The sequence below is a fragment of the Dryobates pubescens genome, chromosome 11 (genome assembly GCF_014839835.1).
Source record: "Dryobates pubescens isolate bDryPub1 chromosome 11, bDryPub1.pri, whole genome shotgun sequence".
In the NCBI taxonomy this organism is placed as follows: Eukaryota; Metazoa; Chordata; class Aves; order Piciformes; family Picidae; genus Dryobates; species Dryobates pubescens.
In genome coordinates, this window is record NC_071622.1 from 22462494 (window position 1) to 22475238 (window position 12745).

General features: G+C 37.5%; 1 protein-coding gene across 2 annotated transcripts in view; it reads right to left on the reverse strand.

Annotated features, from left to right (window-relative positions):
* Nucleotides 1-12745, reverse strand: part of ST6GALNAC3 (ST6 N-acetylgalactosaminide alpha-2,6-sialyltransferase 3) — a 233816-nt gene that overhangs the window by 113502 nt on the left and 107569 nt on the right. The window contains exons 1-2 of one of the 2 annotated variants that reach the window (XM_054165043.1): nucleotides 11241-11288; nucleotides 9774-9833 (exon numbers count right to left, since the gene is read on the reverse strand). Coding sequence is in view for 1 of the 2 variants with exons in the window: in XM_054165041.1 (XP_054021016.1) it covers nucleotides 11241-11435 (195 nt within the window). In the remaining variant the exon portion in view is untranslated. Of the gene's footprint in view, nucleotides 1-9773; nucleotides 9834-11240; nucleotides 11436-12745 lie in introns of those variants that run through there. The other variant, XM_054165041.1, reaches the window with a different exon arrangement.

Genomic DNA, 12745 nt, shown 5'->3' on the forward strand with positions numbered 1-12745 from the left:
CTAGGAAATGGAGACAGCAAGAAGTGATGAGGGAGTGGGTTTTTGCTGTGGATGAATAGGAAAAATAAGAAAGGATTTTGCTTCATAACGTGGTGATAAATGTGGGACTGCAGGTGCCTGGAAGAAAGGAGAGAATGAAAAGTGGAAATAAAGAATGTATTTAAAGAAGCAGGAAATAAAGAGGTATGAACAGCTGTAATATTTCCCATGTCTGAGTCTGAGTAAAAACTGAAGTGATGAAGTATTAGTGCACATTACAATCATCCAAGGGCCATGGGCAAAGGCCCATGAATTGTAACTACAAAAGCAGACAGGTTTAAACATGAGTTAATGAAGAATATGGGTCAATCATGTACTAGCGGGGATCTGGGATCTTTTTTAGCTCTAGTTTGTTTGGGTTGTTGGGTTTTTTTTGTTTGGTTAGATGGGGGTTTTGTTGTTGGTCTTGTCTTTTTCTTGTATATGCAACTCTTTAGCACACACTGAAACCAGCAGAAAAATATATGCATTATTCATGGTATTCGCAGTAGGCATGCACTGTAGTTTCAGTGAACAGGACTGGAAGTAAAACTAGAGGCAGCAGGCCTTAAAGGAAGACACTAATCTCAGATACCTCAGACTCTCACTGTAATATTTTTTTTTTTAAGGATTCTGTTATGATAATAGTTGGGTTTGCAGAAAATGATTTCTGCACTATTCAGATAAACGACCTCACAGAAGGCCATTTCTTCCCCAGGAAATGAAGAGTGGATAACACCCAGCAGAATGGGAGCAAGCCATTTAAGAGCAAGTGGTGGAAGCATTACAATACATTTTCCTGTGATTATCAACAGCCTGAACATAACAAATGTTTTCGATTTCAAAACAGAATTTACCTCACTTTGTGGCAGTAGTGGTGGCAACTCATTTTAAACAGGAAATAGTACCATCCCTATCCCCTGCTTGAAAATGACTTCTCACCTAGTATTATCTGTCAATTTTCCTTTCTCAATTTCAGCTATCACCAGCCTCCATACCTACAAAAGTCCATTTCTCCTTGATTCCTATGCTGAGCTATGTACTAATGTATTAGGAGTTACACATGCTTATCAAAGACAGACAGAATTCATGAAGAAATTAATAGCAGTTTGTGGAAGCTGCTGTATATCATTACATAATATATGCCAACACTGCTGTCACAGTACCTGGACTGCCTTGTCCTTTGTAAATCGGAATAAAGCATTAGTGTAATGCAAAGATTATTTTTGTTGTTGTTCTGACAAAATGATGGTAATAAATGATAATCTATCAGATACAATAGCTCCCCATTCATTTTATGACAATCTGATTTTCCCTTTTTTTGAACATGAAGTGATTTGATCCAAAACATTACTTGCTGTTTATAAATATGAATAATTTTCAACCATGGTGAACCTGAAGCAGTGAGGAGAACTTTGGTCCGCACCAGGAGAAGGACAGAACTCAAGACTAGTTCATAAGAGTACCACCCTGTTCCTCTGCCCATTCTCTTCTATGTAAAAGATCGACACTAACCATTATTTACCTTACAGTAATGTCATCTCCATCAGTTGTCACTGCTACTGGTGATGACAATGTGCATCCAACACCAAGGAGCAGCTCTAGCAGAAATATATTCAAGGCAGCTCCAAAGTAGTTTCACCTGAATGGGGGATCTCATGGGATGGTACCTCTACTGCCAAGGCATTCTCCTGAAGGGGACTCCCTGAAGATCTGCTTAAGATTAATGAAGAAACACCATCTACTACATGTTGGAGAAAATTACATTTCTCTGGCCTCTAACTAGAGAGCTGTTTAACTTCAAAAACATTGAAAAGAGCCTGTAATCAGCATTTAGGAGACACTGGCATAGCTGCAAATAAACTTTTTATGCATTCACTCCATTTAGGAAAGAAATTGTGCAAGTGATGACATCAGAAAGAAAATTAAAAGTGTAAATGAACTCTGGCCTGAGGCACAATTTCACCATAGGTTCTCTGGTGTGAAATTTATTTCCAGTTCTTTGTCCAAAGCCTATCACCAGATGACTGGATCGATATAATGCATCCATCTCAGGGCTACAACTTGAATCCATTCAGGAATCAAACCTTGGGTAGAATGAGCAGTAGATGACTTCAGAAGAGTCTCTCATCTCCTAAATCTCCAAGTTACACTTTCATAGCTGTCCTGAATGGTGGTGTATTTTTTGGAGAAGAGGTAGTCTGATGGTCTAGTGAAAGAAATGTTGGGCAGTGAAGGGCAAGCCAAATAAGAGAGAAGGCTGAAGAAAAACATCACCCTGTTTGGACAACAAGCACTGAATCTGAAATGGAAGAGCTAATAGGAAATGGGACAGACATTACTAAGCTTTTACAGGCTATAAATACAATGACATGAGACACTGCATTGTAACTGGAAAATGTTAATAAATCAATAAAATGAATTACACAAAAAAACACCTAAGAGCAAAATTGTCAGCCATTGATCAACTCCATAATACACTCTGTCATCAAATATGGGGTTATTGTTTTTGCCTAAAGGCCAAATTTTACCCTTCACCTTAGTGTTTAATTTCTATCATAGGATATTTGCTAGTGCTGACCTAAGCTTTCAGTGTACTGCCTGGGACTACTTTGGGTAACTGCTGTGCATGCAGTCAGGCATCTCATAGGAGCCTGAAGGCATCTGAAGAAAAGTTTAGACAATACTTCAGCTTGATGCACTCCAGAAGTTATATTCTTTCTTTACAAACATGAATCCTAGGCACTAGTACTCAAAAACACAGAAGGGAGGGAGAGTGGTAGCATCACTGAACTAGAACCAGGGACACCAACCCAAACCAACTTCTGCCTTGGCTGCTGGAGCAGTTTCTACGCCGGAGCAGCAGGTTCTGCATCCTGGAGAAATATTGGTCTAAGACATTTCCATTAATTTCATATCCAAAACTCTGGGTCCTAACTAATTTAAGAAGCTGTAATTTGAAAAATGATGCTGTTATCTGCAGAAAAGAGGACTTCACTGCTATGAACAAGGTAAAGTCAGTGGGGATAAAAATGGAGGATGAATCATTGTTGTTAAGAGGGCAATCCCAAAATCACTCTAGTAATTTCTCTGCACTTGTTTAGGGAATTTCATTTAGCATTGTATTTATTCATCTAATAGACATGTCAGATGAATTTATGACAGGAAACAATGGATTACTGTAATCCCTGACTAGCTGAACGGGGGGTGTGTGGAGGTGTGTGTTGAACAAAAAAAAAAAAAAAAAAAAAAAAAAAAAAAAAAAAACAAAACAAAAAAAACCCCACAGATTGAGGAAAGAAATACTGCAAATGACAAAAAACTTCTTTTTCTTTCCTCCCAGACTGACTTGTTTTTCATTTTAGGGAGCAGTCCCACAGACTCAATTTACCTGAATGTAAATTCAATGTTTGTGGTAATATAATTTACTGGTTTAGAGGTAAATGATAAATTATTTATGATAAGTAGACAAAATTTACAGCTATGCCCCCAGAAAATGTAGCTCCTTGCTAAAGATACTTTCACTCTGTCAAGCTGAGCTCCTAGATGCACATACTGCCAACATAGTAATACCAGTAATGCGCATGAGGTTTTTGATATGACAGTCATATAGGCCCTCTCACAGACCACAAAACACATATTTGGTAGCATGGATTAATGTATTCAGCCAGGCAAGAGAGACTACTGTCCCAAGAAAAGCAATTATTGCTGGTGCAATCTGCATCTGCTCTAGGAGAGTCTCTGAGCTCATTTCTCTCTATGCAGCAGTTACACCAGTCCACCTGTTCCAGTTTGATCTGAGAATAGGTAGCACAGATTAACAGCTCAAAAATGCATTTAAGATTCACATTTTGATCTAACAAAAAGCCTAAGAGAAAAGGTTCACGTGGTAGAAACTTTCTACCAACTCAGAGAGCAATAAAAAGCCCAAAACTATGTATTCGATCCGCAGTCTTGCAGCAGAACCTGAAGCTGCCAAACACAGACTATGACAGATGGCCATGGGAGCAAACTTGGAAAGCAAAGGCTTTCAAGGAAGATGGCTGTGCTTTAAAACTAGCTAGTAATTGACGTGATTGTCACTGTTAGGAGTCTGTCTCTTGAGCAAGCTGTAGCTGCTGTGCTTACATGTGCACCCATGCACGTACGTGTGACTGTGTGGCTGGCACACCGCTTCCCTGCAGGGAAGTATTAATAGCCCCAGGTCAGCTCAGTGCTGTGCATCTCTGCCAGAGCAGCTATACTGGGCAAGAGCTCAAAGAGCTGAAATCGATGATTGCCAGAACCACCAGAAATGCCTTGTGCAGAAACAACTGTATGAGTAAAATGCCATTTTCTCTAGCTTTCTTTACTCTGTGGTGCATTTTATACACCTTAGCCATCAACACTGCATCCAAAACTAGCAACACCTTGCTGCAAAGGATGCCTTGAATCTCTGAGAAACAGACCCCAGGTATAAACTCAGGAGGGTGACACTGATGGAGGCATCTCAATTTTTAAACAGTGGCAGTGGGAGGATATTCAGTGGGAGGCTATTCAAATAGGGCACTGCTCTGCCAGCTGATGAAATGGAATACAAAGATGACACTTTGCTTCCCATTAATGCAAACCAGCCTGTACTTCATTTAGCAACTATTATTGGAAAAGTTGAAATCCAATCATGGTAACAGAATTCAGTTTTCAGAATAAGAGCAATAAATTCCTCTTTCTTTCCCTTGACCACAAGCCTTACTCTCATCTGCTCATTACACTAGAGAGCTCAATCTTCCTATCTTCCCCAGTGATTTGGTCTCATTCAAGTAGCTATTACACTGACCCTCTCTGCTCTTTTCTTTAGTGGTCCAAAGAATATTCCATCCACTTTGTTTTGTCCCTCTGCCATCTAACAAAAAAAAACCCCAAACAAAAAAACCCCACACCCCAAAAAAACAAACAAACAAAAATACAAACAAAAACCCAACTTAACTGATAGAAGTTTGTCTATCAATCTGGCTAACTGCAAAACCAGAGTTTCTGGTTTTCCAAATAGTAAATTTTCACCAAGTCATGTCTTTCATTTGGAGAGGCATTGCTCACACTTCTCACTTGGAAACCACAAGTGCCACCTTCTCATAAGGAGTCTAACATTGTCTAATATAAACCTTGCCTTCACTAGCAGTAAAAAAGGTGGAAGAGATCTCTGGAAATTACGTACAGCCAAGGTGGATGGCAAATCTGTAACACCAGGCACCTTTTCCAGTTTAACCTCTAAGCTCTGTTCAACAGATCAATCCAGCCCATGACTGTGCATCATAGGCACTTATTTCTACCAGCCCAGATTCTTTAGGGATTGACTTTTGATGGCACAGCTCACTGGCTGATAGTAATCTCTTCTCAAGTCCCTTAGTCTGTTTTTGTTTGGTTGTGGGTTTTGTGTGTGTGGTTTGTTGTTTGGGGTTTGGGTGGGGTTTTTTTTTTAAAAAAAGGGAAGGGAAAAAAAAAAAAACAAAAAAACAGAGCTGCCATGCAGGCAGCACTGCCTGAATCATCACATTCAGGCTCTGTGCAGAGCAGATTTAAATCCTTTGTACAGAATACTTGATATATTTATCCTGGCACTTGACTTTTTCCTCATGAGACACCATGTGAGTTGTACCAGCTTTAAAAACCTAAGCTAATTCCATATATGCAGAAGGAAAAAGGCTGAGCTGGCAGGATTTAACTCAACTGAGGACACACATGATCTGTGCTCCTTTCTTTCCTGTAAGGTTCATAACAACCTGAGAGGTTTCAAGCAGATCTTGCAGCTTACTCTGATGGTTCTTTCTTCTTCCAAACAAAATGGAGGTTGGAAAGAGGAAAAAGGCAGTGGGGATTCTAGTGATAATTTGTTTAGTGATGCCCATTTCTGTAATATAAGATGTGCTCCTGTGCTCATTTGGTGGTTAAAGTCTTCAGCAGGAATTTAATTTTCCAGTCCTTGTCTATAGCTCCCAGAGCAAGGAATGTGAGCTCTGGTATAGTTAGGAAACATTGAGGGTTGAGGGAACAGAAACCATCTACCTTCCACACGAATCTCTCTCAGAAGCATAAAATGCAACATGATTATCATTAAAAACAGAATGTATCAAACCTTTCTGTAGTACTTCCAAGAAATGTTGTTCCTGAAAATGTATACAGCAGAAGCAGAAAAATATCCAGGAGAATATATGGCATGTATAGTTTTATTTCCATTATTATTACTGTGGTTATTATTATGTGATTACTAAGGCTGAAATTATGTAACCGAGCAACTGATATAAAACAGTGTCTTAGAAGGGATATAAATGATAAATTACCATGAAATGGATGACCTTTTCTTAACAAAATATCCAATGAAACCTTAAGCTGTAACAATGAGTAAGATCCCAAGGGAAAAGACAGGATGGAATCACAAATGAATTAGAAATTAAATACTAAAGCAGTGAGTTCCAGCTGATGTAGCATTTCAGTTTCTAGAGGACCCAGTTCTTGCCAGCAACAATATGAAACAAAAATATCTGAAGTAAGCCAAATATACCGTGCAAGTTCACAATCTGGTACTTATCGTTTTCACATCAATCCCAGTGTTATTCTTAAAGATTCCCATCATAGTAAGGGTCATTCTGCACCCATCAGTAGCAAAGACAATACTTAAACCTTCCCAGGCTGATTACTAGCTATACTTAGTTTTAGTATTTCATATAAAAAATTCAGCCCTTTGAATTCTTTTCATATATATATATATGTATTTACTTCCTCTATGTGGAAGGAAGCTAATATTAAAATATCCATCAAATTCTTTGCTTTATTTTAATTTAGTTATTCAAGTTTTGTAAGAACATAGTCTCTAATGATAGGCACAAGTCCTTCCTGTGGTTACTCCTAACACATTTAACAGCTCTGTTTTGCTGATGTTGGAATGGTGCATGCCTTATCTTACAGCAGTACATCACATAGTCTATATTTCTGCATGTTATATTACATTTGCTTCATGCTTCAGGTACTGCTGGGTTTTAATACAGTTACATTGGTTTGTTAAAAAACAAAAAAAGGCTACACATGTGTGTAAGGTCTGTAACATCCTCTTAATTTTTATTCATAGCTGGGATCTTTCATTTGTGAAAACTTCTACTCATTTCAGCTGAGTTCTACCACACAACTTCTAGCAAAAAGACCAAAAAGAGAATCTAGACAAAGGCTGTTTGTTCACACATGTATGTGGCTCTGTGTGCCATAGCTGGCAAATAATTAATGCCTGTATGCTAGTTTGTTCAGGTTACAGGACAAAATGGTATGTGGCAATAAATATTTATTTCTTCAATGTAAACATTGTTGAGAAGCTTTTCAAATAAAAATAAAACAAAACAAACAAAACCAAACAAACTCTTAACTTCCACAATAGATGCTCCTTTAATCTAGTGCTTGTCACTATACTGTGAGAGTCTTCAATGTTCATGACACAAAGGTTCTTTTTCCAGCTAAGAATTCATTTTAGATAAAGTAATTAGATCTCACAGTCACACTTCAATGTAAGAATTTTAGGTCATCCCAGAACTTGCCCTTTTCCAAGAATTATTTTAATCTTTGTACAGGACTTGAATATTCTCCTTGTAATTATGTTTCAAATGTTATTGCAGCTATATTTCAGATTTTACATATGTAAGAAAATGCTATATTATTTTAATACTGACAGTAGGGTAAAAATCTAGTCAATATTCACCTTTCAGGAGGCACAATCAAATATCTAAGAACACTATTAGACTTGCCTAGCATAAAGTTTGAAAATGCTAATGAGTTTTAAATTGATGTCCTAATGCTGCAGTTTAAATATATGATGTTCATTAATATTTCCAGAACTCTTTATAGAGTAGGAGTGGTATAAAAGAAGGTTATATTTTCTATATGTGGTTCTTTTAATCTGCTTGTCCATTTTTTATATACAAGAATCATTACATCCCTGTGGACTGGGGGGTAAAGTTTACTCAAATGACAATAGGTTTCAATTTGATAACCATCGTGGAGTATCATCTTCTATGAAAGTACACATGATAGGCATGACATTTCTTAAAGAGTGATTTCATGGGTCCTATCACAAAAAATTCACAGGTATGAAGTGGAGAAAATAAGTGACTGAAAGGTCATCTTGGCAATATGCTTCCTTCTCACTGAAAGGTCAAGATTCGTGTATTTGATTGAGAGAGCAATATTGCAAAATAGGCAGCCATAGTCTCTCACAAATCTCAGGGAGTCCTCTCTAGACACTGAAAAAGAAATCACATGAAATTTTGGAGGGCTACTGAGGTACCCTCTTCTCTTGCAGGGAAGGAGGACAGCCACATGATGCAAACTGTCTGGGTGAAGAGCTATCTATTTCAGAAATATTTCAAAAGTTGACCTAAAACATGCCTAGAAATAATGGGCCAGCATAGTACAACATTTCACATGGACTTGTATTTCAAATATTGTGTGTTTACTGTACATAAAGTCAGGTTTTCCAAAGCTGTTGCTATAGCTACAAATCAGGGAAACCATAGCAACAACACTGTATTATGTACAGCCTTAATTAGAGATTAAGTTATGTCTGTCTTTGTATTTTATATTGAATACTCCCATATATTTTAGTCATAGTAATATTTTTCCCCACACTATTACACTGTCAAGTCAAATACACAACACCTTTGAAACACACCTTTACAGCATTATTTTGATCACACCTAATCATATACACATCATTGTTTTATATTTGAGACAAAACACAGGTGTTGATATTGTCATATTTCTTGATCTTCTTTAATACAAATCACTGATCACATCAGCCTTAACCCCCAAGTAATTGATTTTCCATCACCTCATATGGTTTTCAAGTCTTGCCTCCCCCCCCAGGCCCCCAGAACTATGCAAAGGAGGGACAGGAAAGGTACAGTAGTAGTTAATCTAGATTATCTAGATTCCCTGCCATTTCAGATAACTGAATGGGTTGGTGGCATAATTACTCGGTTCTGTTGACCTTCTATATGTACAATTTAAGTACACTGAGAAATGGACACTAGTGAGCCCTAGAATGCTGCAATCAGCCAGGCCTCAGAGTGGAGCCTAAACGGAGCAGATAAAGGACAGTGGAATCAAAAATATGAAGATTGGAGGAAGATGCTGGAAGTGGCTGGAGAAGATCAGGAGACACATAGGATCCAGCAGGGTAAGTCTTCAAAGGACACTCTGGAGGACTATGAGCACTATTCAACAGATGTGAAAAGATTCCCTCAAGAAAATCTAATTTCTTTAAATACCCTAATGCCTATCTTCCCCTCCAATTCTTTATAATACAGTATCCTCACCTTTTGACCCTTGCCCATTGATGAGATAGCAAGTATAAAATTTTGCAAAAGCCTTGGTCACATCTGTTTAGGGCACTAGCTGCACTCATATACTGGACCTCCTGTTTATCTTATATGCCACAACAGCATTAAAAAAACCAGTAGAAAATCATATCTTAATTCTACAAAATTCACAAAAATTCTATGTATTTGGCACTTACATAGGAAGGAGAGAGATGTGGTTTTAATCTCTATGAACAATTGAGAATTTCTGGCTATTTTAATACAGACTGCACACAAACACTTCTTTTATAAAGCAATCTCTGAGAAAGCTGTGAGTGTGAGTTAGGAACAGGAGCTCTGTAAAAGCTTTTCACATGGGCAGCACAATAAAAATTTCCTCGCACAGGGAATAATTAAGTCAGAAGATAGTGCACTCACAATTAGCAAGGCATGTTCAGTTTCTTCATTATCATTTTAATTAGCAAATATTAATGTAATCTGCAAATCCAAGAGGGAAAACAATTAAAATTACTAAGTTTGATGAGTCCTTCATGACCTAAGCTAAATTGAGACAAATGTCGTACTAATCAATACTGGTCACCAACTTTCAGGACATTCATTTCCATTTACTGTTAGAACTTCCAAGCGTGTTATCAAATTTAAGAATGAATTAAGGCTCCCACAAGCTACATCTAACCTCAGATGAAGGCAATGGTGAATAAAAATGGATTAGCATGCTGCTCTGCTCTCCACTTATCAGTTCAGACTGATAGTGATCAAGTGACCGTGGCAGCTCTGCCTCATTCAGATTCCACACCCGCCCCTATGACAATAACACAGGGACATGCAGAACACACTGTCCTCTCATTTTTACTGGGTTCTACTAGTCCTTTTGTACTTAACATAGGCTCGATGGAACCCTAGACCTTCAAACTCAAGAGCAGTTCCTATTCACTTCACTGGGGCTAGGATTCACGTCTTGACTCAAACGGATTTTCTTTTGGGTGCATGCCCTCGTTCTGCTCCGTAGATAAGATACTTTGGCCTCAAATATATTCATATAAAAAACAACAACATCCAGCAATAAAAAAACAAAACAAGCAACAACTGCAACAAAACCAGATGAAAATTAAAAAAAAAAAAAAGGAACAAAGAACCCAACCCAAAACAAACCAAGAAAACCCAACCTAACTTGTCCAATAATCTTACAAGAGTGAGTGTCATAAATTGCTAGAGTATCTTAACCCTTCATAAAAGCTGTTGTGCAAATTAATTTCATTCATTAATAGTTGCAGTTTTATAAAGAAAAACATTATTTACATGACAGTATATACCATGACTTATAGTGCTATAAATCATAAGAAAGAACTTTTAGAGTTCTTTTTCTTATGTTAGCTTGTTTTGCAAGTTTACATATGTTATAAATAGCACACTAAGAGAGAGGAGGAGTATGGGGGGAAAAGCACCACTACCCCCAAAACCCAGCAATGTCATTAGAGGATCTGCCAACTAGGGCAGTTTAAAGCAGAAGTCTCTTCAAAATTAAATTTTATCACAAGGCTTTTTATTACACAGCAAGTATTTTGTGAAGTAGACACAGGCCAAAGTATTTTAAAATACAGCCTGGAAATTTTCTTTCTGGTTAAAAGTACTGAAAGTCTGAAATTAATCTGAAAACTCTCTTGTCAGTATAAATACCAGTTTTCACTTCACCAAATATGATTTTGAGGCCAGCTTCTTGGTTTCTCCACTGCAGACTTAACCAAGCCTCTAAAAAATTCGAGGGTCCTTTAAAAAGGATACTTTGAACAGAAACATTATTGTTCACTTTAGTTATTGCACAGGGGGATAAAGAAAGAGAAGCCTACTGATCCAGTTTGCTGTTCTCTTGATACCAGGTCTTACCTCTTGTGTTTTCACATTTATATATCCATAATGAGTTCTCAGAGGCTGCCTGTGACCATTAGAAAATGGTATCCATTTGACATTGGCTTGCTCAAAGCAGTTTAGGATCAAAGGGAAAGTTACTTCGTTTGTGAGACGAATGATGATCAGACAGAGGAATGCTGCAATGAAACTCACTGCAACAATGGACTTTCTCTGTAATGAAAAGAAAAAAAAATTAAGAATTGTTTTAATAAAAATATGTATCTTCTGTTGTAGGATGAAGGATAAATGCTTTAGAAAGCTTTATGTGAAATTATGTTTATGGTAAGTCAGCTTGCTGCAAGAGCACAACACAGGCGACAATACTTTTGTTTCCATACATTTGCATTTCAGATGTTTTGAGGTTTTATTTTAGAACTGGCTTGAAAGGAATCCATTTTGCTAAAAAGAAAATAAAATCAGTTGGGTTTTTTTAAGTTTCAAAAAATATCCATCTGTTTTTAATTTTATTTATATTTGGAATGAAGATGTAACGTAAACTTCCACACCAGCCCCCACTCAAAATTATCATTACTCTAGGTACATGGCAAAGACACAAGATAAAAATCCACTCTGCAGCCACACCACCCAAAAGCTTATTGTGAAATGATGATCGCTACAGATTGTATTTATTGTGCATTAGTTTTAAATCATTCCTGTGCAGCAGAACTCGTACTCCAACCTTAAATATTTTAGAATAGATGAAGTCAGGGCAGCATTCTGTCTCATTTCACGTTCACGAATTTACAAAGTGAGGCATTATTATCTTGGCTAAGATGACCTCCATCGTTAATAACGTAGCAGACCTGAAACCTGTATTTAATTAGCCTTTGCTTTCCACCTTTAACCTATCCAATTGGTTGGATGGGTGAATGTTACCACAGAAAGGTATCAGCTTTTTCACTGGGTGACTCCCCAGTCTGCGCAAGAGAAAAACGTAGAAGAAATATGATATTCCCCTCATTTATAGCTGTTTTCAAAATTCTGCAGTCCATTACTTCAGACAAATTACTTAAGGCCAAAACCTGGTAGTTGGCACATGTAAAGTACGTGTGATTCTCACAAAGGTTATTTTTACATTTTCCCTGAGGGAATGGAACAATGATCACTTACAGGTGTTTCTACTGTACTTTAATTACATTCTAGCTTTGTGTAATTTGCCACAGTTTAATCACTATCCATCTGAACGGCAAAATATACAAAAAAAAAAAAAAAAAAACAGAAAGAAAAAAATTTGTTTGCCTAAGGACCTGCACACGTATATAATTAGACTTAACAGTGGATGACAGAATCTGAGCACCCTAAATCTTGCTGACAAATATCACCAGCAGACAGGAAGCAGCGGAGTACACATTTTAGATGGTACATGCTGCAATGGTGATAGAGAGGTGAAAGGTGAGCTCTGATTGCAACCATGTAAGATAAATTTGTTGCTTGCCTGGAGGTTCATTTGACAGCCTGCAGAAACTAAAATTCAAACTGTT